The 24,225-nt window shown below is 46.5% G+C and overlaps 1 protein-coding gene and 5 non-coding genes across 6 annotated transcripts; all 6 read right to left on the bottom strand.

The window, feature by feature from the left end:
* Positions 1–793: 793 nt before the first annotated feature.
* On the bottom strand, positions 794–24,225 carry LOC125287176 (transportin-2-like). Its single transcript, XM_048232736.1, is given in 23 exon segments — positions 794–3,256; positions 3,500–3,639; positions 4,513–4,587; positions 4,701–4,801; positions 6,756–7,040; positions 7,323–7,410; positions 7,514–7,672; positions 9,436–9,543; positions 9,905–9,991; positions 10,176–10,347; positions 10,678–10,903; positions 12,349–12,501; positions 12,859–13,030; positions 15,098–15,158; positions 15,786–15,904; positions 17,102–17,224; positions 17,459–17,540; positions 17,713–17,837; positions 18,245–18,351; positions 18,896–19,045; positions 19,163–19,238; positions 20,209–20,308; positions 24,079–24,225. Coding segments are annotated over 21 exon segments (2,676 nt in total). The 5' UTR covers position 20,308; positions 24,079–24,225; the 3' UTR covers positions 794–3,256; positions 3,500–3,531.
* On the bottom strand, positions 12,582–12,651 carry LOC125288073. The gene has a single exon (XR_007192443.1). It is a non-coding gene; the product is annotated as a small nucleolar RNA SNORD41 (small nucleolar RNA).
* Positions 15,421–15,492, bottom strand: LOC125288075. Its single transcript, XR_007192444.1, has one exon. It is a non-coding gene; the product is annotated as a small nucleolar RNA SNORD41 (small nucleolar RNA).
* LOC125288072 lies at positions 17,348–17,414 on the bottom strand. Its single transcript, XR_007192442.1, has one exon. It is a non-coding gene; the product is annotated as a small nucleolar RNA SNORD41 (small nucleolar RNA).
* LOC125288076 lies at positions 18,042–18,110 on the bottom strand. Its single transcript, XR_007192445.1, has one exon. It is a non-coding gene; the product is annotated as a small nucleolar RNA SNORD41 (small nucleolar RNA).
* Positions 18,539–18,606, bottom strand: LOC125288071. The gene has a single exon (XR_007192441.1). It is a non-coding gene; the product is annotated as a small nucleolar RNA SNORD41 (small nucleolar RNA).

Here is a 24,225-nt window from a genome sequence, read left to right as displayed (position 1 = left end):
ATCTGCGTGAGTGCGAGTGATTGCCCACCCATGTCTCCGTAATCAACATAGGCCTCAGCTCTGTCCATGAGGCTGAGACAGCAAGCACAATCTCCACAAAGACAGACACATACACACACACGGAATAAGAGTCTGAGAGTTTGTATTTTCTAGCTTGGTAGAAAACCTTTTATTCCCCAATTATTGAAGTAAAATAGAAATGCTAAGTTTGATACACAAGTTTACATGGAACTTGCACCACAGTTGAGGGAAAAAGAAAGAAAAAAAAAAATAACACAGAATGCATCTGTCAGACTGGGGGTGTAATTAAACAGGAAGAAACTGAAGTGTTTGGGTGGCGATCCCCGCTGTCAAGGTTCTGCACCAAGCCCCCGGCTCCCATCTGCGCACAGCTAAACAATAAGATCCGCTATAAAACAACGAAAACAAAACAAATTCTTTAAAATAAAAAGAACATTAGTGGAAAATAAAACTTTTAAAGTCTAAAAAAAATTTGTGCACGGCTGCACAAAATAAAAATATAAAACACTGTGAAAACAATAAAGCAAAAAACATAAATAAAACGTTAAAAAAAAAGTAAATTTAACAAAGAAAAAATGAAAAATAAACATTTTCTGCATTTCGCTTTTAAAAGGGGGAGAAAAAAAATCATCAACATGTAAGGAAGGAAAACAAAAATCTCATTTCATATTTCATGAGGTGCAAGCTCTCCTGGTTGTGTTGGGGGAGTCACGTCTTCAACAGTAATGAGAGAGAGATGCACGATGCTACCAGCTCTATCCCTCCCCCCCCCCCCACTCCCACTCTAAGGGTTTCCTGAATCCCCACAGGTAATCAAACAGCCCTTAGACGAGATGTCTCCCCTCCCACACCTGCCGCCACCCACCTGGTGTTGTCCTGAACATGAAAGCTGCCTAGAAAAGTGTAGCACGTGGTCTACAGGGGCAACCCCTCGCCTGAAGCCACCAGGAGGAAGAGTGGCGCTCAAACAGCAACTAACCACAAAAAGAGAGTCAAGTGTCCACTATCCAGCTCCAGTGAGCAGCGGCAGCTAAACTAAAGTGTGAAGTACGACGGCCCCTAGAGGCCAGATAGCCCAACTGCAGCCTTCATGAGAAGCCCTTGGTGTGGCACCCATCCGTATGATGTGCACCGTCCGGCACACAGAGATCGGGTCGGGGGCCGTCCAGAGATTGGGTCGGGGGGCTGCTGCAGAGCCTCTGAACTGGTTTACCTGCAGAGCCTCTGAACTGGATTAGCTGCAGAGCCTCTGAACTGGATTAGCTGCAGAGCCTCTGAACTGGTTTACCAAAACAGAGAGTGGAAGAGCCACAGCGGAAGCGGATCTCAAAAACGGAGATGGAGAAGCAGGCGTAGAAGTGGACACCATCTGACCTCCAAGTAAACTCTGACCCCACCCATCTTTCCCAGAGCAGGACTAGTCTAAGCCCAACAGCACCCTCATGTCCTCACCCACACTCCTAGAACCGCACCTCGCCTGTTCTAGAGGCCCCAGCACTGTGGTGCTCCAGCACACTCCTTGGCACCAGATCCTCTCCTAGAACCTCAACGTTCTACTAAGGAACATCAGTTCTTTTAGGACAATATTTGTTCTTTGTGTTTGCTTCACAGATGAACAAACCAGATGCAGTCAGGAGTTAAGGTTGCTCATTACTAGAACACGAGGGTGAGGAACCCTGAAGCCATCCTGGAGAACATCTCGTCTCCGTGTTGGATACTGTCTAAATTTCGGAAAGAGATTCCCTAAACGGTTCTATTATCCCAATTCCCTACTGAATTGTGTGAACGGAGACTAGTTGGGAATCTAGGCTACATGTGTCTACGGGGGGAGAACTGAAATTCCTTAAAAAGAGAAAAAAAGTGCATTTTTAAAAAACAAATAAAAAAATGAAACAAAACATTCTGGAACCATCTTATTGATGCCTTATTGTGATGATTTAGTCCATAGATACATCTTTAAAAAGCAGCAGCAGCGAGTTGATTGTGGTTAACTACAGTATGGGCTTGCATTGTGACTACCATGTTTAGAGTGTTGGCGTCCGACCCCCATGCAGACGGAGGACCTGACCAGGTCTGCCCAGAGCTCAATCTCAAGTATTCAATACACATCTTCTCAGGACACACACACACACACGCTACCTCAGCATTTACCCGCCCACTAGTACTCAGAGCTACACACATCACATCGGAGGAGAATGATCTAAACCTGCGGACAACCACTACCAAGGCCCAAATGCGCTTACACACACACACACCTTGGCTCTGAACCACGGCTGGGTCTCCCTTGGATACCACTCATCACCTGTGCATTGCTACGGTAACAGTCGCTATGACGATGCTCATTTCCTCCCTGGGACCCCGCCCACAGCATGGCCAAGGGGAAGGGACTCGTCTCAGGTTTCCTAGGCAACAGGGGGTGGTGTGGGGGGACTAACAATGCGTCTAACAGCATGACTGCAGAGAAAACAGTCTAGATCGCCCCCTGCAGGCTGGAGGAGTGATGTGCACTGACCACAGGAGGATTACATGAAATGGGGGGTGGGGGTGAAGTCACGAACAGCAGTGGACCCCGGAACCGGGCCCGAGTGGACCCCGGTGGGAACCGGCTACCTGCAGGATATGGGCCACAAGCGACTGAGCGGCACAAAGATGAGTGGAGCTAGCTGCCCTCCCTCCCTCCCCTTTACCAAAAGAAAAGACACCTGTAGGAGCATCTGAGGTTGTGGAATACCTAAAGCCCGCCAGTGGGGGGCGCTAAAGGATTTTTGGCTCTACAGTCCAGCCAATAGCGCGGCATGTTATTGACTAGTGAATGACACACACACACGCCTGAGTACATTGTGTGTGTGTGTGTGTGTGTGTGTGTGGCTATGGCTGGAAGGATAATTGCCTGCATGCCCTCCCACCCACCTTAACCCCTTGGCAGAGGCCACACCCCCTCTAACCCATATGGAGAACTGAGAGCCAATCAGGAGCCCTCGCCCGTTCCCATGTCGTCATTTACCCAACCCAGTGTCGTCATTACAACAAGACTCCGCCCCCCTCCCCACTCCCCTTACAGACACACACACGCATCAGAGAGAGGTTATGTGTGTGTGTGCGCGTGTATGCATGTATGTATGCGCACGTGTGTGTGTGTGTGTGTGTGTGTGTGTGTGTGGCGACGTCACAATCCCTCTCCCTTGGTCAGGGAAGCTGAGCACAGACATGGAGGAGCATCCTTCTGCAGGTGGCCCTACAGGAGCAAACACACACACACACACACACTTTAGTACAATTATTTAGAGCACGTTGCACCATGGACACACACACACTCAGACAGACAGACAAATTAACACACACACACACACAAGTTATTTAAAGCCACTATGTCCTACACACACAGTTACCGCTCAGGCTCAGTGTGTCTGGAGTGTGTGTGTGCTAGACACCGTAGTTACTTCTCAGGCGTGCCGTGTGTGTTAGACGCCGTAATTACCTCTCAGGCGTGCCGCGTGTCTGGAGTGTGTGCTAGACGCCGTAGCAGGTGGACAGCCGCTCCTTCAGTAGTGGTGGAAACTGCTCTGAGAACTGCTGCCAATTCTCCTCCCCGACCTGATCCTTAAAACCGTGCAGAATCTGGCACGAGAGAGACAGTGAGAGAGTGTGTACGCATGCACACACACACACACACTACGCATGCACACTACACACACACAGAGAAGAGTTCTCACCGATCTGAGCCCTGTACCTCAAAGCACACGTTAGCTGCTTGTAGACCTTACACATATCGTAAAAAGATACGCTTGTAACTCAAATGATTCGCAAGTCTAGGCGTAACGTAAGTTAAGAAAAGAATTACGACTGCTTCAGACCACACGTAATGCTGTCGTAAGTGAACAACCTAGGATAACCTACCGATGACTGTCGCCTGCATTCATGTCCTCTTGCATTCTCTTCGCCTCGTTACTTTAGCAAGCATTTGTTTCCTGCCATTGATTGTCCTCGTTGCTCCTAATCATCCAGCTATTTAAAGTGTTTACTTCTTCTGTTTTCACGTCCCAAATCTTTGTAGAACATCTCGTGTTCGTCAGCTTGAGAATAAAATGTTTTTATTCCTCTCTACCCCAGGGCCAATTATTTCATTATCCTCAGCCGTAAAGAGCAGCTTGAACAGTGGCAGCGTAATTCACCCGTCGTTGTCAGGGAGAAACGGAGTGGACGCAGATTCCCTAGTTACCACAACATTTACGATTGTTTCTCTTTCGAGTTACAGTTCTAAGTTCCGGCGCATCTTACGCGTGACTTTCGAAAAGTTAGTTACACCCGGATCATTATGATTTACGAGTTACAGGGCCCTGGTCCTTAAAGCCAAGACAATGAATTGCAGGCGAGTCACATGGCATACACATTTATGAAATATCCATATACATCTTTACAAAGTTCAAATTCTATACAAAACCAGTTCTACATTACACACACACACACACACAATTTTAAGCTAGTGTTTACCTTATAGAACATGTCTCTCAAGTCATCCTTTGGACTGACCCACGATGCCACTGCATCGCAGAAGAAGATAAAGTCCTGCACACACACACACAAACCAACGTTATTGAAGTACTCAACACCCAATTGTTGGACCTCTAATACATGCCAAGACCACATCCTTCCTGATCCAGTTACACACACACACACACCTGGACCACGCCGCCTGGGTTGACACCAATCATCATGCAGATTCCGCGGAATGCCGAGTCTTTCTCCTCGTTGTCACGGATATTCCTCAAGGATGAGCACCTGCAAAATCAACACACACAGAGTTCAGAGAACACACACACACAGAGTTCAGAGATGTATATAACTTAGCTCAACACACACACAGTTCAGACATGTATATAACTCAGCTCAACACACACACACAGTTCAGAGTTATATACAACTCAGCTCAACACACACACACAGTTCAGAGATGTATATAACTCCGCTCAACACACACACACAGTTCAGAGATGTATATAACTCAGCTCAACACACACACAGTTCAGAGATGTATATAACTCAGCTCAACACACACACACACAGGGTTCAGAGATGTATATAACTCAGCTCAACACACACACACAGAGTTCAGAGATCTATATAACTCAGCTCAACACACACACACACACACACAGGGGTTCAGAGATCTATATACCTCAGCTCAACACACACACACACACACACACAGGGTTCAGAGATCTATATAACTCAGCTCAACACACACACACACACAGACACAGTTCAGAGATCTATATAACTCAGCTCAACACACACACACACACACACACACACACACACACACACACAGGGTTCAGAGATCTATATAACTCAGCTCAACACACAGGGTTCAGAGATCTATATAACTCAGCTCAACACACACACAGAGTTCAGAGATCTATATAAAACTCAGCTCAACACACACACAGGGTTCAGAGATCTATATAACTCAGCTCAACACACACACACACACACACACACACACACACAGGGTTCAGAGATCTATGTAACTTAGCTCAACACAGAGTTCAAAGACAAAAGATGTAACTCAGCACACACACACACTCAGACATGTATATAACTCAGCTCAACACACACAGTTCAGAGATGTATATAACTTAGCTCAACACACACAGTTCAGAGATGTATATAACTCCAGCTCAACACACAGGGTTCAGAGATGTATATAACTCAGCTCAACACACACACAGGGTTCAGAGATGTATATAACTCAGCTCAACACACAGGGTTCAGAGATCTATGTAACTTAGCTCAACACACACAGAGTTCAGAGATGTATATAACTCAGCTCAACACACAGGGTTCAGAGATCTATATAACCCAGCTCAACACACACAGTTCAGACATGTATATAACTCAGCTCAGCACACACACACACACAGGTTCAGAGATCTATATAACCCAGCTCAACACACACACAGTTCAGACATGTATATAACTCAGCTCAACACACACAGTTCAGAGATCTATAACTCAGCTCAACACACACAGTTCAGACATGTATATAACTCAGCTCAACACACACACACAGAGTTCAGAGAACACACACACACACACTGCGTTAGTCTGAGTCTTAGCTTTGACCTCACACACCGCGTTAGTCTGTAGTCAACTTAGCTTTGACCTCACACACACACACACACACACACACACACACACACACACACACACGTTAGTCTGTAGTCAACTTAGCTTTGACCTCACACACACGTTAGTCTGTAGTCAACTTAGCTTTGACCTCACACACACACACACACACACACGTTAGTCTGTAGTCAACTTAGCTTTGACCTCACACACTAACAGAGGAGGAGAGGGAGAGGAGAGGGAGAGGAGGAGAGGAAAGAGGAGGAGAGGAGAGAGGAGGAGAGGAGAGAGGAGGAGAGGAGGAGAGGAGGAGAGAAAGAAAGGGAGAGGAGAGGGAGAGAGGAGGAGAGGAGAGAAAGAAAGGGAGAGGAGGAGAGGGAGAGAGGAGGAGAGGAGGAGAGGAGAGAGGAGGAGAGAAAGAAAGGAGAGGAGAGGGAGAGGAGGAGAGGAGAGAAAGAAAGGGAGAGGAGGAGAGGGAGAGAGGAGGAGAGGAGGAGAGGAGAGAGGAGGAGAGAAAGAAAGGGAGAGGAGGAGAGGAGAGAGGAGGAGAGGAGAGGAGGAGAGGAGTGAGGAGGAGAGGGAGAGGAGGAGAAGGAGAAGAGAGGAGGAGAGGGAGAGGAAGAGAGAAAGAAAGGGAGAGGGAGAGAGGGAGAGGGAGAGAGGAGAGGAAGAGAGGACTGGACTCTGGGGTAGGTAGACTGGTGGGTAGATGGATGCTGAGAGTGTGTCTGTGAGGTACAGAATGTATGTTCTCACTGTTTAGTGTGTGTGTGTGGTGTGTGTGTGTGTGTTACCCATCTGCATAGCGATCTCCCCAATGGCCCACGTGGCATTGTTACACACAGAGATGAACTCTGGGTTCAGATTGAGGCCCAGGATGGGCATGAACTCAGCTACACACACACACACACACACACACGCAGTCACGCGCACAAACACACAGACAGACACACAGACACACACACAGGCATACACAGGGGGTGGGAGAGAGAGGGAGAAAATAATCAGACTGATGCAGTCTTGAGTATATGGCACTTTGGGTCATGAGTTCTAGTAGATCCTTCAGTATTGTCAATTAGAATAGAAAACTGCTCAAGGCACAAATACTCTTCTCTCACAGACACACACACTGTTTTCAGTGGCACAAACATCCACACACACACACACACACTCACCAATGCAGGGCTTGACATGGGGGAAGCAGGCTTTGGTCAGATCTCCAAGCAGCGCAAAAGAGCTCTGTCTGACCTCTGGCATACTGTCCTAAAACACACACACACACAAACTGTTACAAATACAATCAGCAGCAGGAGTAGCTGATCTGATTGGCCAGCGGCTCCCTGGAGCATTCTGATTGGCTGCGTACCTGCATGCACTGGAAGAGCAGGGTCATGATGTTGCTACGGGCGACCAGCTGCTCCACGTGTCCTCCCAAGCCCTCGGCCAATCCGCTGAGCAGGTCCAACGCCACGATCATGAAGTCCTTATCCGGCGCCTCGTACTGATCAGGGTGCTGAGTGTACATCTGCACACACACACAGGTTAACCCTTAGAACCCTAAGCTGTTTTTAGGGCATTTTCACTACCTTTATTCATAAGGATTTATTCTGGTCATTGTAAGTGCCACACACATATTATATATATTGTTTTTTTCAGCAGAGTCTAGGCTATCCGGATCTGCCATCATTTCATGTATTAGTACTAGCATTGATTTTATTTTGATTTTCAAGAATTAAAATATAAAAAATCATATTAAAAAAATTTATATTTTGACCTGTATCTCACCACAGCAAGCTCATATATCTACATGCATTTCATGTGTGTGTAGGGCAGACTGTCCTCGAAAACGGGCAATATAATTGCCATGTTGGAGGGATACTCTGGGGGCTGAGCCATTTACAGAAATATGTGGTGTGTGATTTTATGGAAATAAATGCCATTTTTTTGTAAAAAATTACCATTCTGGCTCCATATCTGTGACACCTAACTGATCTGACCCGACTTGACCCAAGTTTGCCTGTTAGCATGTGTAACTATGGTGTATGCACTCATGATGATTCTCAACTTTTACTGCATTGCCATGAACAAAAGTAAAGGCAAAAAAGGGTGTTTCTTTGTTGAACAAATTGGGATGCAATGTGAGCCTTGAATGGATGCCATGCAGAATTTGCTAGGATCTCAAACCGATTATGAACATGTTTTGCCATAGAGAAAACACACGGATAGCGTTGGATTATAAACATAGTTTGCCACAAAAAAACAGACAAAAACGGGGGTAAGTCCAGCTATATATGAAGTTATTATTTTGCGGTCACTTCGTCATTTTTATAACCCAGAAGGATGTATTTGGTATCAAATGATAGCTATGTGTCTCCTCTTTCATCTAACATACTCATTATTGGCATATATATCCGATCCCGGAACCGCGAGTAATTACTCCGAGTAATGGGTGTGCAGCGTTGGTTTGTGTACATGACGTTAATATTTTGCAATCACTCACTGTTTTTATAAGCCAGAAAGATCGATATCCGTGGTACCAATGGATAGCCCTGTTTCTCCTTTTCATCTGCGATCCAATGGTTCATGAAATAATTCAAACGAGAGTAATGGGTGCGCAGGTGAATGCAGAGAAGTATAGACTTTAAATATGATGCAATTTTATTTAATTTCATGATTTTTTTTTAATTTTTCATACTTGATCGTATTACAGACAAGTGCGTAGTCTCTTTGGAAAGCCCCACTTCTTCTCTGTCATAAAATAAAGGTTTTATCTCGTTGTGATGAACAGTCGCGGAGCAATGTAACAGAGAAGAAAGGGTGTGTTTTTTGACGCACTTTGCGTCAATCGGGTTCTAAGGGTTAACATAAACAGACCCAACACTACAGTCTTGAAGCCCTTATCCAGCACCTCGTTCTGGTCAGTGTATTGCGCGTGTGTCAGAGGGAGTGAGTGTGCGTGCGTGCGCACACACTCCCTCTGACACAAACAGCCACAAGCTCAGAGCATTGGTGTCCACACACACATTCAGGTTTTGAATGTCTGTTAGTAATGCTCATTACATATGTGACTAAGATCAGGCACCAGTAACATGGTCTGGTTAGAGTGTGTGTGTCTCACCATGGCCTGAGCGAGAGTCTTCTGGACCAGAGTGACGTGTGTGTGTGTGTGTCTCACCATGGCCTGAGCGAGCGAGTGTCTCGCCATGGCCTGAGCGAGCGTGTCTCACCATGGCCTGAGCGAGTCTCTTCTGGACCAGACTGACGTGTGTGTGTGTGTGTGTGTCTCACCATGGCCTGAGCGAGGGTCTTCTGCACCAGAGTGACGCAGCGTTGGTACACAGGCTCACAGTACGGCAGGAATCCACTCTGCAGCGCTGTTGCCACCGACGACAGACACTACAAAGTCAACACAGAGATACGCATTTAGAGACGCACCCAGACACACACACTAGAGTCAACACAGAGAGATACACGCTGAGAGATGCACCCAGACACACACACACACACACTAGAGTCAACACAGAGATACGCATTTAGAGACGCACCCAGACACACACTAGAGTCAACACAGAGAAACACGCGTTTAGAGATACAGCCAGACTAGTGTCGCCCGGTGCACCAATACTACAAAAGTATCGCAATAGCCTGAAATTAAATGACATGATCCCTCATTTTATTATCACACACACACACCTCTAGCTGGGGGAAGACAGACATGCACACAGACACACACACACACACACACACAGGTGCTCACCTCTAGCAGGGGGAAAAGGTCCTTGTCCTCGTCCTTCAGCTCGTTCCATTTCTGAATGAGGGGGGGCATCAGCTTCTGGATGTACTCCTGAAACAGAAGAGTGAGTGTGTGAGAGTGTGTGTGTGCACAAAGTGATGTCCAACTGAGTCTGTGAGTGTCCCTATGGCGTCGTAGAGGGGGTGTGTGCGCATGTCCCAGCTGGTTGAGGTGATGTCCGACTGTGTCTGCGAGGGTTCCAATGACGAGGGTGTGTGTGTGTGTGCGCGTGTACCGGCTGGTTAAGGTGATGTCCGACGGAATCTGCAAGGGTTCCTATGGCGTCGTAGAGGATGAGCAGGTTCTTGTGCTGGTACTTGCTGAAGGCGAAGACCAGTGTGTCCAGGATGAAGGCCAGATAGGGAACCAGCTCCGTGCAGGCTTCCTCCTCCAGCGTAGCAAACGCACTGAGAGAGGGGGGGGGGAGAGAGAGAGAGAGAGAGAGAGAGTTATGAGCTTATGAGGCATGAGTTATGAAGCACCCCAGTGGTGGACCAGTAGATAATATGTACAGCATTATCAAGTCACATTACAATGTTGTCATCATCTCCACAACACAAACACACGGCCTCCTGCACCCTCTTGTTGCCGTCGAGGATGCGTTTGAGCACACACACACACAGACACACAGGCATTTTTACAGGCCTGATAATTGCGACACACAGACCTGCTAGCACACAGACACAGACACAAGCACGCACACACAGACACACGCACACAGACACACCCACACACACCTGCAGGCGGCCTCCTGCACCCTCTTGTTGCCGTCGAGGATGCGTTTGAGCAGCTCGGTCATTAGGGGCTTCAGGTACTGGTCGGGCGGCTGGCTGACCACCCAGTGGGCGTAGCGGCTCAGCGTCCAGCAGGCGATGGAGCGCACCAGTGCCTTCTTATCCGACAGGCACTGCACCAGGTGGGGGATCAGCTCGGGCAGGTACGCGATCATACCCTGCATACAGCCTGGAGACGACAGGAGAGGAGAGTGAGTGACCAGCTGCCTAGAGAGGAGACGAGAGGGTGAGTGACCAGCAGCATCTTATGTCCTGCATACAGCAAACACTGTCTACGGTTGTTTTTGACTTAAGTCTTGCACTACAACATACATTGAATTTAAAATAAGTAATGCTTTAGCAGAAAATAGTCCTAATGAATAATTATTATTATGACCAGAGGAAATTCTTGCTGATTGTCACATACAGCTGTAATATTTTTCCGAGGCTACAGCACTGAAGCGCCAAATGCGTTCTTCTCCACCACGTTAAAAGACACAATCTTTCATTAGTTATAGGACCAGAACATCTCCATCTCACTGTGCGCTGAATGTGTTTCACTAATTCACGGATTGAGATAAATGCAGAGACCAAATTTCCCCTCACGGGATCAAAAGAGTATATATACTTATCTTTCACTGTAAGGCTTGTATGTCATTTGGCAAAAGCCCCAGACAGCAGCGGAGTGGACATCGGGATGCGTTATTTGTACAAGTCGTTTGCTGCACCATCCGGCCGCCTGGACTGTGCAATCGCAGCCTCTCACTTTCACTTCCACTCCTCTAGTCGGCCGATAAGAACGTGGAATGGCATGTGTAGCCCATGAGGTTGCTAGCCTACAGATTAGCCTACTGAAGATTTTAGAGGAGTGACCGCTATTGTAATCCTATGTAGCTTGTTTGCTAGGCCCAGCGAAGGCTGGCCATGTGGAATATTCTGCTGGTTGGTGCACACGCAAGTGTTCAGATTGGTTGTCTGTCCATCTTTTACGAGGATTTCACTGGAGCAGGTCTTGTACACAACTTTGGTAGCCCGTGTCTCTTAGCTGTCCACTGTTGTGTCATTTTGTGTAGAAAATGATACATTTATTTCTGTATAGACATATGGTAATTAGTGTTTACAAATCGGCATTACCGTTCATCGCGATGTTTTACAGTACACATCGCCAAATGGCAATTAAGGGGACATGGCCCCACCCTACTTTTTATCCCACAGATGGCGGATCAGGTTTTTATTTGCTCTTTAAGGACACTACTTTTTGTGTATCCATGTTGGGGTAGGAATCAGTCAGCTTTCTTGTGTATACATCACTAATGGCAAAGAGACTTTAAACAAAATGTTCATAGTAGGGGTGTGTGTGCGTGTCAGACAACAGGTGGAGGATCTTAGTCACGCTAGGGATCTGAACTGGGTCAACACACACAGACAAATAATTTCCCAAAAACACACACACACACACACACACACACACAAATAATGTCCTCTAAAAAAAAAACATTTGGCACACATTTGGTCAAGCCAGATTAACAGCCAAAGCCAGACAGCCACACACACGACGCTAATCATCTACCCCACTCAAATACACCACAGTTCAGTAAGAGGTGTGTGCGTGCGCGTGTATGCGTGTGTCCTCACCCTCTGCGATGGCGCCGAGCACCAGGATGCCGGACTCCTTGATGACCCAGTCGGGGTGGAACAGCAGGCCCTTCAGCAGGGGCAGCAGGTGGGGCAACAGGTCGTCACGGAACACGTTAGCCAGAACGTCCAGAGCGGCCGCAGAACACTTCCCTGCCCACGGAGAGAGAAGTTTTTAATGACTTCGTCAAAGCCTTCTCCACCAAGGTTAACACAAGTGGTGTGTGAAAGCCCAGGATCAGACAGTATGAATACTTCAAGCATCACGGACACTCAAGGAAGGAAGTTTGTCGTCACATCCAAAGCAACTGGCCAATTAAAACACATTTACCTATTTATCTCCACACACACAGTTTACAGCTAAAGGGAGAAATGATTGGTCAGTGTGTGTGTGCGAGACTCACGTAGGTTCCATTTGGAGAGTGTCATTACTTGTGCGTGTGTGTGTGACTAACGTAGGTTCCATTTGGAGCGTCATTACTTGTGCATGTGTGCGTGTGTGAGACTAACGTAGGTTCCAGTCGGAGAGTGTGTCGTCATCGTCGTCGTCGTCCTCGTCGATGTCCTCTCCCTCCTCTCCCTCCCCCCCCTCGTGCTGCAGAGTGACCGTGCGGGACTTGTGGAAACGAGGCTTGATGTCCTGCTCGCTGTCCGGTACGGCCTCATCCTCCTCCACGTCGCCCTGACACAGCAGAGAGGGAACAACGTTTTCATCGAGAACAGAAACACAGAAACACACACACACACACACACACACCACCTCGTCCTCCTCCACTTCAGCATGGTGGCTGCAATGTGATAGAATTCTAATTAAGAACAGAAACACATCAGCCCCCCCCCCCAAGTATTGGATCAGCAGCTAATACATTAGGGGTCGACCAATTATTGGCCTGGCCGATTATTAGGGCCGATATTTAGCATTTTTATAATAATCGGTATCGGTCATTTTTTCCACCGATAAGCCGATACTGAAATGGATAAAGAACTTAAATCCGCTTACTTTGTCTGAAAAGTGTCTCTCCTCCCTGCATTTGCTACTCTGTGGTCGAGCATTGTCCCGCCCACTACACCGCCTGATTTGTTAGTTAACACTTAATGCAAACCAATCAGGATCGAAGACTGAACACAGAGAAAGTTTAGGATTCTCACTGAGGCAGAGTGTAGATGGGCTTCAGCTGTACGGAGCTATTTTTTCGGCAGGTAAGGAAGGTACCTTACATTGCTGAAGTTGCAATGAATCACAATCATCTACACTGAAGTTACAAAAACACCACCACTTTGGGCGCATTGTCTCTTTGATCCGGATCAATAAGTAAAAGCACCCACTTCCATTTTAGCGAATTCCCGATTGATGCACGTTAGTGAGTTTAGCCTAGGCTACTAGTTAGCCTAGAAACTCGGGTGCTGCGCGTCAGGAGTTCTTTGCCTCTGCCTCGTTATTCACAATTATTGGACGGGACACCTCGGCTGACGTTTTCCCTTAGACCTACATAGTAGACAAGTCCTAAATATGCGATAGCGAACGTCAAAAAGTCTAGTTGCTCCTTTTTGAAACGGACTGTCAGAAAAAGACTAGGCTACAGGCACCCAGGGCCAGCCCGTAATTTAATTCGACCTGAAGTAGGTTAGCCTAAATCGCGGCCTGAGCTGGCTATTAACATGCTTTTTAGGCTCACCAAAGTGTAGCCTACACATGGACACAAACTGCATGCTTAAATAGTCTAAGAACTATTTTTAAAATGGTTTTGTTAAACTATGCATCAAATTCAAGTCTCTAATGCTTGCCTACAAAGTAGTCTCCGGTTCTGCTCCCACCTACTTGAATGCCCTCATACAGACTTACACTACCTCCAGACCGCTCGCTCCCTCAGACTAACGACGCTCTAGCTCTACCACCCCGGTGCGCTCAAGCCAATCCAAACTTTTCTCATCTGTTGTTCCTCAAGGTGGAACACACTGCCAGTTCCTACAAGGGCAGGGACATCCTTTTCCACTTTCAAAAAAACTCCTGAAGACCCAGCTCTTTAGAGAACATCTACTCTCATAGCAAACACTTACAACAAGTCTTACTGATCCTAGCACTCACCAGCCGTTTTAAACTGACAAGTAACTGTTAAAATACAGCACTCACCGACGCACTTATTCTTACTGTACTCTAATGTGTTTTTTTAAACTGTCCTAAAATTGTGAGAATTGTTCTAAAACTTACTGTTTACCATGTTGTTAGTCGCTTTGGTTAAAAAAGCGTCAGCCAAATGTAATGTAATGTATTCAACCGTAACACTTGCCATCACGCATGCACCTCTTCCTCTCCCTCTCTCGTGCACTCACACACACGATGGCAAAGCATCCTCTTTGTGACAGGTCCCTTAACAAGCACATAGCCCATTGTGTAGGCCTAGTCTATGAAAATAATTGCCATCACTCAGTTCTTGGATTAATATCCTACACAGGATTTACATGTGATGCAAGTTGAGAGACAATTGTATATCAAAAGAAAAGTTTGCATAATTAAATGCTTTTGAGTGAATTTTTTGCAGCATATCGCCTTTACTATCTACCCCCCTTTTTGACAACTGACATATCGGTTTTACATATCGGTTATCGGCCTCCTGTTTTGGTAATAATTGATATCGGTATCGGCCCTGAAAAAAACATATCGGTCGATCCCTATAATACATTTAGCACATCACAGACACTCAGGACAAAACAATCAATCAGTCATCTCCACAACAGGACACACACAAACCTTGAGTAAGATGATGTCGATCTCCGAATACTTCATACCGTTGACCAGTATGGGCGTTAGTCTGGAGAGGGGACACAACGGTCAGCTTCACACACACACACACACCGTCTCGGCTACAGACCCACACACAGGGGCCATGTGTGTTCAAGCAACTACGCAGCGCACCATCATAAGACACCATACACAGATATAGAACAATACAGATCCATACGTTAAGAGATACATATAGATCCATACATGCATACACTACATGGTGTACATATTTTTCACTACAGTCCCAATCACACCCCCCCCACATACACACACACAGTAGAGCAGGGTCTCTGGATCAGGCAGTATGAATACTAAAACCATCAGTGATAGTCTCAGCTCAGTGAGTTCTACATCATCTCCAGAGACACACACACACAGCACTAGGTGTACAGAGAGCACATCCACACACACACACACAGCACTAGGTGTACAGAGAGCACCTTCTCACACTCACACACACACCTCACTGCACCAGGTGTCCAGAGAGCACCTTCTCACACACACACACACACACACACACACACACCACACAAAACACACACACACACAGCACTAGGTGTACAGAGAGCACATCAACACACACACAGCACTAAGTGTACAGAGAGCACATCAACACACACACAAACACACACACACACACACACACACTACTTACTGCGCGAGGTGTCCTGCGAGCGCGTCTTTGCAGATGGGCTGTTCCGCCAGCGTGAGCCAGAACTCACACGCCTCCAGCGACACGTTCTCATCAGGGTCCTGGGTACGCTGCAGCATGTACTGAACACACACACACACACACTTACTTAAGACCTAGTGCGGAACATCGGAATGTATTTAAGCCTTTTTCAGGCCTTCAATTCATATCTGATTATGACTTTAGAAGACCCTGCGGAAACCCTGCGGAAACCCTGCGGAGACCCTGCGGAAACCCTGCGGAAACCCTGCTTTTGGTTGTTTTTTTTACCAGTTTCAAGCCCAAGCGTTACATTTTTGACCGTTTCTGATTGCATTCCATTACAGGGATGTTGTACAAAACACACTTGTGAAGTGATTGCATTACAAAACACCCTCACTACTGGGCATGTGTGTTGGCTGACGTGGAAGAGCAGCGCAGTAAGGGCCGTGCTCATGCCGCTATCAGTTTGGCTCGCACTGCTAGAGTTGTATGCGCGAACGTGACATAATTGCCTGGCCAGGAGCCTGTGGCTCATCTAAACAAGCTACGGGATGATTTACACTTGCATTCATATTCCAGATTCATCACACTTACAATTTTAATTTCAACAAGTGATGTGCGTGCGCTATCGTGTTTTTTTCGAGCCATGAGGGGCGGTCGGCTAGCAGTAGTCGGCTAGCCGTAGCAGGCTTGTTATTGTTAGCTACATTAGCCTCTTTAGCAAACCAGTTCGAAAACAAATGTTACTTTTCTATTGCACACAGAGCAAGACTGGGCAATGCATAAATTGGTGACCGGATTAAAGCAGTGTATGAGCATTTAAAAATCGACATTAAATCGACCAACACAGTACAAATACATCTCAACTTCAGGAATTATGGGGGCAGCCATCTTTGTTTTCAACTCGTACATTCAGCTTGGCGCACACTCAGGAGCCCCGACCTAAAGGGGCGTGTCTCGGTGATGACCTAAAGGGGGCGTGTCTGTGAAACATCACGAGATCTACACTTTCCAACTCGGGCGGGGGATTTCCGATACAAATGGATAGACCCATTATTGGCCAATGTGCAGTAAGGGGCATGCTGATTGGCCAATGTGCAAGCGCAGGGCAGTAAGGAGGGTGCTAATTGGCCCGTGTGCAGGCACAGGGCAGTGAGAAGGGTGCTGATTGGCCTACATGCAGGCGCAGGGTAGTGAGGAGGGTGCCGATTGGCCTACATGCAGGAGCAGGGTAGTGAGGAGGGTGCTGATTGGCCCATGTGCAGGGCAGTGAGGAGGGTGCTGATTGGCTGGCTCACCTGGATGATGCTGTGCATGTGCGGTATGAGGCGGTCGATGCGGACCTCCAGCAGCATGACAAGCGCCCGACACACGTTCTTCCTGACCTCCGAGTCCTCGTCTGTGGCCAGCGCAAACAGGCTCTGCACAGAGGGGGACAACGACATTATAGGACTTACCACAGTGTTAACGCACACACACTGACACGGACACGGACACAGACAGACACTGACACAGACAGAGACAGACAGACACTGACGGTGTCTCTGGATCAGCCAGTATGAATACTAAACTATCATTAAAAGTCAGCAGTGATTTCTACATCATCTCCAGAGAAACAAGGCTCCACACTCCACTGTGTGTGTGTGTTCTCTCACCTCTATGAAGGTGTCAATGTTGTCCATCAGAGCCTGTGCTCTGCCAATGATGAACTGATTCACACAGGCAATGGCATGAGACCTGAGAGGGAAAGAGACCAACAAACAAACACACGTTAGAAAGGAAAGGGAGACGCGCACGCACACACTGAGGACACGGTCATCACCTCCACAACTGTTACAGGACTTTCACACACAATCTTGGAAGTTAGGGATCATGATATTGAGCAGTCAGTTGATCGCATCACACACACCTGATCTTGGGGCTGCAGTGCTTGAAGAACTGTAGGAACTTGGGAATCATGATGTTGAGCGGCCGGTTGAGGGCATCACTGTCCAGCAGCTCAGAAGAGTCCTCACAGATCTTCTGCAGCCCAAACTTAACCCTGGGAGAGAGAGGGAGAGAGAGAGAGAGAGAGAGAGAGAGAGAGAGAGAGAGAGAGAGAGAGAGAGAGAGAGAGAGAGAGAGAGAGAGAGAGAGAGAGAGAGAGAGAGAGAGAGAGAGAGAGAGAGAGAGAGAGATTTTTAATGACCTCATCAAAGCCTTTTCCAACAAGGTGAGAATGAGTCGTGTGTGAAAGGCCAGGATCAGACAGTATGAATACTTCAAGCATCACAGACAGTCAAGGAAGGAAGTTGTCGTCACCGCCAAAGCAAGTGGCCAATTAAAATGCATTTACCCACACACACAGGTGTACCTCGCAGGTGTTGTAGTCCTCAGAGTTGAGCAGGGTGCAGAGCTACACACACACGCGCACGCACACACACACACACACACAGGTGTACCTCGCAGGTGTTATAGTCCTCAGAGTTGAGCAGGGTGCAGAGCTGAGGCAGCAGCTCAGGCCACGTCTGCAGCTCCCCTTTGGATGCGATGGTGGTGATCAGGATGCCTGGACCACACAGAGATGGAGGGAGAGAGAGTGGGGGGTGGATGGAGGGAGGGAGGGAGGGAGACGAGGAGGAAAGATAGTCAGTTGTGCATTTGTTGAGTGTATTCCTGTCCTTTCACTGACAACACACAGCAGCCCACAAGCAATGCACCCCCCACACACACACACACAGAGTAGTGAAGGGACTCTGGATCAGCCAGTATGAATACTACAACCATCACTAACAGTCAGCAGTGATTTCTACATCATCTCCAGAGACACACACACACACAATCATATCACCACTCGGTCAAACCGAGTGTGTGCTACCAATACCGGTGTGCGCATGGCATGTATATGTGTGTGTGTGTATATATATGTGGGTGGGTGTGTGTGTATATATGTGGGTGGGGTGTGTGTGTGTGTGTGTCTGTATGTATGTATGTATGTATGTATATGTGGGTGTGTGTATATATATATATATGGGTGGGTGGGTGTGTGTGTGTGTGTGTGTGTGTGTGTGTATATGTATATATATATATATAAATGGGTGTGTGTGTCTCACCGATGGTGGCGCGGATGAGGGGGGAGGGGTCCCCGATGCTGTTGAGACATTCCTGCTTGATGAAGTCGGCCACGGCAGGAGGGAAGTTCTGGTAGTGGGCCTTCACATTATTCTTTAGGATCAGACCACTCAGAGAACGAGTGGGCTCATCTGAGAGAGAGAGAGAGAGAGAGAGAGAGATCCAGTTTAAGACAGTGCCAGACAGTCATTCCTGCCCCTGAGAACTCCAGTGTGTGTGTGTGTGTGTATATATAGGAGGTGCCCTACCTTCAGTTTTAAGTCTGGTGAGCACGAAGATCAGGTAGTTGTTGAAGTCCGGAAACTGGTTCAGTTGTTCTAGTTTCTAAGTGTCCAGTTGAGGAAAGAACCAACACCAATACAAACACACACACTCTGCCACACCCATATTCATACATATACACAAAGCGGGCATCACACACACACACACACTAAATCATTGACACACAGCCAACAAAAAGCCAACAAGCTCACTCTCGCGAAGGACACAGTCTTTATAGCGTATAAACCCTCAATCTAACAGGCTACAGATACGTATGTTTTGGTGTTGGTTTTTTCTCATGGATTAGCCTACCATTTTGAAAGTTTGAAAACTGTTGAAAAAGAGGCAAAATGTTGATCAACTAGCCTACAAGCTGAAATGTGGTAGCCTAATGGATGGAATTGTAGACTACACAAAATCGGGGGCTTCTCCTCAAGGACATTTTTTTTAATTCTGGCAGCTAATTGGACATCCATACCACACACTGCATGCGTGACACAAACACTAACAACTTGGACATCATAATAAATGAGGATACCCATAAATAAATCTGCACTGATAAGATGTTTCATTGACAGAAATCAATTTTGTGTGTGTGTGGGCTATCATCTAGAAACTAAAGTCTTTCTAAGCAGCCCATCAGTGGTTCTGAAAGCTGCTGTAACCTAATGGTTGTGCTTTACAGTTAGTGAGTCTGGCCATGCGAGCATGCCGTCTTCACCTGCTGATCCAGTAATATATTCACCTTTAGCTTCGCTGGTCAAAACGTGTGTCATATTCATAGCATGTAAGCCTTGTCTGCATTACACTGCAATCTATACATTAACAAATTGAATGCGGTCGCTCTATGCGTAAGTGCCCAGTTGCCCTAATGGTTAATCCAGCCCTGTGTGGAGGGAGCTTCATGTGGAGCGAGAAGGACTACCTTGCGTTCTTGCTCACTCTCACACACACACGTTAGGGGGAGGATACTTGGTTCTTGCTCTCTCTCTCTCACACACACACACACACAAACACGTTAGGGGGAGGATACTTGTTGCACTGCTCTTTGTGTGGCTGTGTTTGGGGACTGGGAGTCTTTCAAGAGCTGCAAGACCTGCTGGAGGCCCTGTTCATCTGGCTGCCATTCCATCCTGCACACACACACACACACACACACACAGGGGGGAAACATGTCAGTACAGCATTCTAAAAACATTTTGTGGTGCACACATACAAACACCGGCTGCTGGAGTGCTGCATTCTAAACTATTCCATTCACACAGAGCTCAAAATACTCAATTTGTCCACAGATACTAAAAAGTGCCGGTGTTATTCTGAGAAGAAAATGCAATGAAACGTAGACAAGTAGAAGCCCAAGTACTGTTAGGTCACTGCTGCGTCCTGCTACTAGCAAACCGCATATCGTGACCGTATTATTCGGCGAAGAGAAATTAGGACATGTGGAACAGCAGCAAAGAGCCCTTGGCCACTACAGCGTTCGGCTACTAGCCAACTGCTATCAGGACTCCAGACTGCGACCAAAATGGTGGCATTTTGCGACCAAAATTTAAGAGTGTGCAACTGAATTTTACGTCCAGTCACACATGTGCGGCCAGAAAATGGGTCAGGTTTTTTTTCTTCCCCTGTTGAACGTGGAAGGGGCGCGCCAATAAATCTGTCATCTGTGGCAGGCCAATGAGTGAGGAGGATAGGGAATGGCCTCTAAGTGGCTAATGTGTGGAGGACGAGGGTCCTAGAGATAATCGAGCGTGCGTAAACGTCCGTGGGAAGGAGACAGGTATCACAACCTGCTACGTGCGTCTGAACATTGAGCAAGCAAACTATTGACTCGTTCTTCCAAGCTGCGGCTAGTGTGCTAGTACCAGAGTCTACGGTGTCACAGTTGGATGATGATTCAGAGTCAGAGGTTAATGTGGTGAAAAAAGCCCGAACCCACCATTTGCGAGGAAGACTGGCTGCGAGAATTCAGCTGGTTGAGGTAGGCTACTGTAAGGAGACAAACTCCATGAAACGCGAATGTTGCAGTCGCTACCCTAGAACTGTGGGGAACACAAAGTTTGCAGACAGTGCAGGCACTTCACAGTTTAAACCCAATACACTAGTTTAACACAATCTTAGCCTCAAGGAGAGTATGCAGTGACATGTTAAAAAAAGTGTACAATAAAATGTGACACTGAATTTGAAACCGCACATAGTAATATCTGCATCTATTATCAAAGTGTGCAGGGTGGGAATTTCACGGCGGCCGGACGGCCATGCCATGGCCCCTTGCGTTGGCCGTGATGCCCCTCTGAAGGGCACTGTGGCCTTGGTGCCCCCTTTTTTCAATATTATGCTTTGCGTCCAACTAGCGATTTTTATTTAGCCTATGGCCTGTCAAATTAAGCTTAGCATTCACAGCGCAAATTAATTTAGTCTTTTACGCACTGGAGAAAGCAAGTGCCTCTAAATTCACCCATTCTTTACTGACCTACTCGCAAAGTAGCCTACTCATCACATGTATCACATCACACAAAAGAGCTTTTTTTCAGCTTTTAAACGATGTTAGCTGCTAGTTGTTGTGGTAAACGGTTCGCAAGAAAGGTAACTTTAATTAGTCATATTACATTTTGTGCCCATCTCCATACCCATTCATCTCTTCACAAAATGTTGTGTTATATTTTAGTGTTATAGAAACTTAAATATGTTTCTTAAAATCTATGCTTTTATAGATATTCTAAAACCTTCAAAAGGTGGGACCCCTCAAATACATGACAACCCATATATCAGAATAAACAGCAGACCTTACCGAACACAAAGGTCAAGGAGTAATCCAGTTTTAAATTTGCAGCAATGTGTACATGCATGTCTCCAACTTTGGGCTTTAGGTTTCACAGTATATTTAAATTGTCATGTCAATACATGATTTCATAACAGATATCCGAAAATATTAAAATCAGAGGATATACAGCTGCCTAAGAGTTTGTCAGAGTAACCTTAATGATCACAAAATCCTAAGCATGCATAGGCTATTTGAGTTTCTTAAAGCTGAACTGTGCTTAAATTGTTCAATAGGCCTACATGATTTCCTAACAGGCCAAATAGAAAATAAATGTTAAAAATATCCTAGATATCTGTAAATATCTAAATTAGTTCTATGATTTACAGTTCTATGTAATATGTCATGTTTTATGTTTTTGTACTGTTTCGTACAGTGATGCAAGTCTACTGATGTGAATAGACTATATATATAAAACTCATCATTGTTATGTAGCCTACTGTATAGTTAACTTTGGCCTTTGTGCCCCCACCAAAATATGCCCAACTGAAGGCCAAGTGGCCTTGCCCCTAAAATTATGAAATTCCATGCCTGAAAGTATGCATGAGTAATACAGTGGAAATGTGAATATTTGGTTAGCATGTTGATTTACGGCGTGTGCCCCTAAATGTTCTAGTTGCGCCCCCAACATTCCCAGTTGCGCGCCACTGTGCTCCTCGTGAAAAAAGTTAGTCAGGGGCCCTGTGTTGTGTCCGCTTTTCTAGCTACGCAGTGACAGCAACGCACATGGCTACGCATGCACAGCCTGGGCACATCGCGACGCTAGATGCAGAGGCTCGCCCGCGAACCAGGAGCTGTGACACTAAAGTTTGACCAGGACACACAAACTCTGCAACATTCGGCGATCTCGTACAATATCGCCAGTCTGCCGGCTTCGGGGCCAGACCGGCGAATCGGATCGAGGGGGAAACGAGGTCATGTGTGCTCCATACACCAGTAACAAAATCTCTCAGTGACCCGGCTTAGCGTGCCTAATCCGCCCCCCCTACCCCCACCGGGCCAGCCGGCTACCTGCCGCGACCTTAACGTTGACAATGTTCATCTAGACTCGTGAGACAATAACAAACAATAAATACAGACACTAAAAGATCATTAACTTGAGGCATCACTGAATGAAGTCACTAAATTGAGACACAGAAACGCTCAGTATCGATTACAAAAGTCAAGACCAAGACCATGCGATTTAGCCATTAGCTGGGCTAGCTTTGGGAGAGCAATGTGTAGGCTAAAGGCTTGGTGTGACCGTTAGCCAATTAGCTAGTTAGCCAGAAAAGTTAGCCAACAGACTTTGCTAAAACTGGTTTGTCCAGAACAGTGGGAGGCAAACAGATTTGAAAAGCATGAAGGAGTTTTCAAAAGTCACCGAAAACTAACTCGAGGTATATTAGCTTTCTGGTGATCTATCGTCGGCTATTACACAATCCAGGTCGAATGCTAACGGAACAACATGAATGTCGGCTAGCAACGTTAACGTTAGGCCACGAGTTCATGGCTCGAGTCAATGAAGATTTGCCGGGCCAAACATGGCCTCATCATGTAAACGTTGCATTCCATTAAGCGAACAAGTTTTCTCACTAAAGAACTTTGGAGAAACTATCATTATTTGAACGTAACTATTCGAAACATGGCGTGATTTTTGAATAACGCCATCAACTTGTGCTTAGATCTATTTACAACTTCCTTAGCTAACAAGGGTTTACGTTAACTGTTACAAAACAGCTAACGTCAACATTAGCTCACAAACTTATTTCGCTCATTGCTACTTTCCAAGAATTACATTTATACGTTGTAACAAAGTCAAACACGCACATTAGCTTATCCAGTCAATTCGCTTGCTGGCTAAAGTAATATTAGCAACACAGTCACGATTAATAGCTATGACTTGGTTGTTTGCATGCGGATCCTGCAGCAGTACATGGGCTAGCGAGCTAGGTGTGCTAAATTGCTAGCATAGACGGTACGAGACCATAGACAGTAAAAGACTAGTTAACACAAGTTGTTAGCTAGCCTTAGTCGCTAGCTAGCAAAGTGAAACTTTTACACCCAACTTAAACGTGAATGCAAGTCCATATATATCCGTACCTTGTTGTGTTCTTGTTTTATAGGGCCAGCAACCAAACGTTTTATGAACCGGATCGTGCGTATGATTATAATAAATCGGTGGAGCCGTTCCAGCCAAGTTCTCGTGTTCACGCACGGCTCCCTGTCTTCTGAAATGTTGCAACTGCA

This window comes from Alosa alosa, chromosome 22 (assembly GCF_017589495.1).
Source record: "Alosa alosa isolate M-15738 ecotype Scorff River chromosome 22, AALO_Geno_1.1, whole genome shotgun sequence".
Lineage (NCBI taxonomy): Eukaryota > Metazoa > Chordata > Actinopteri > Clupeiformes > Clupeidae > Alosa > Alosa alosa.
The sequence above is the reverse complement of the archived record's forward strand: the minus strand, read 5'-3'. Positions and strand labels throughout refer to the sequence as shown.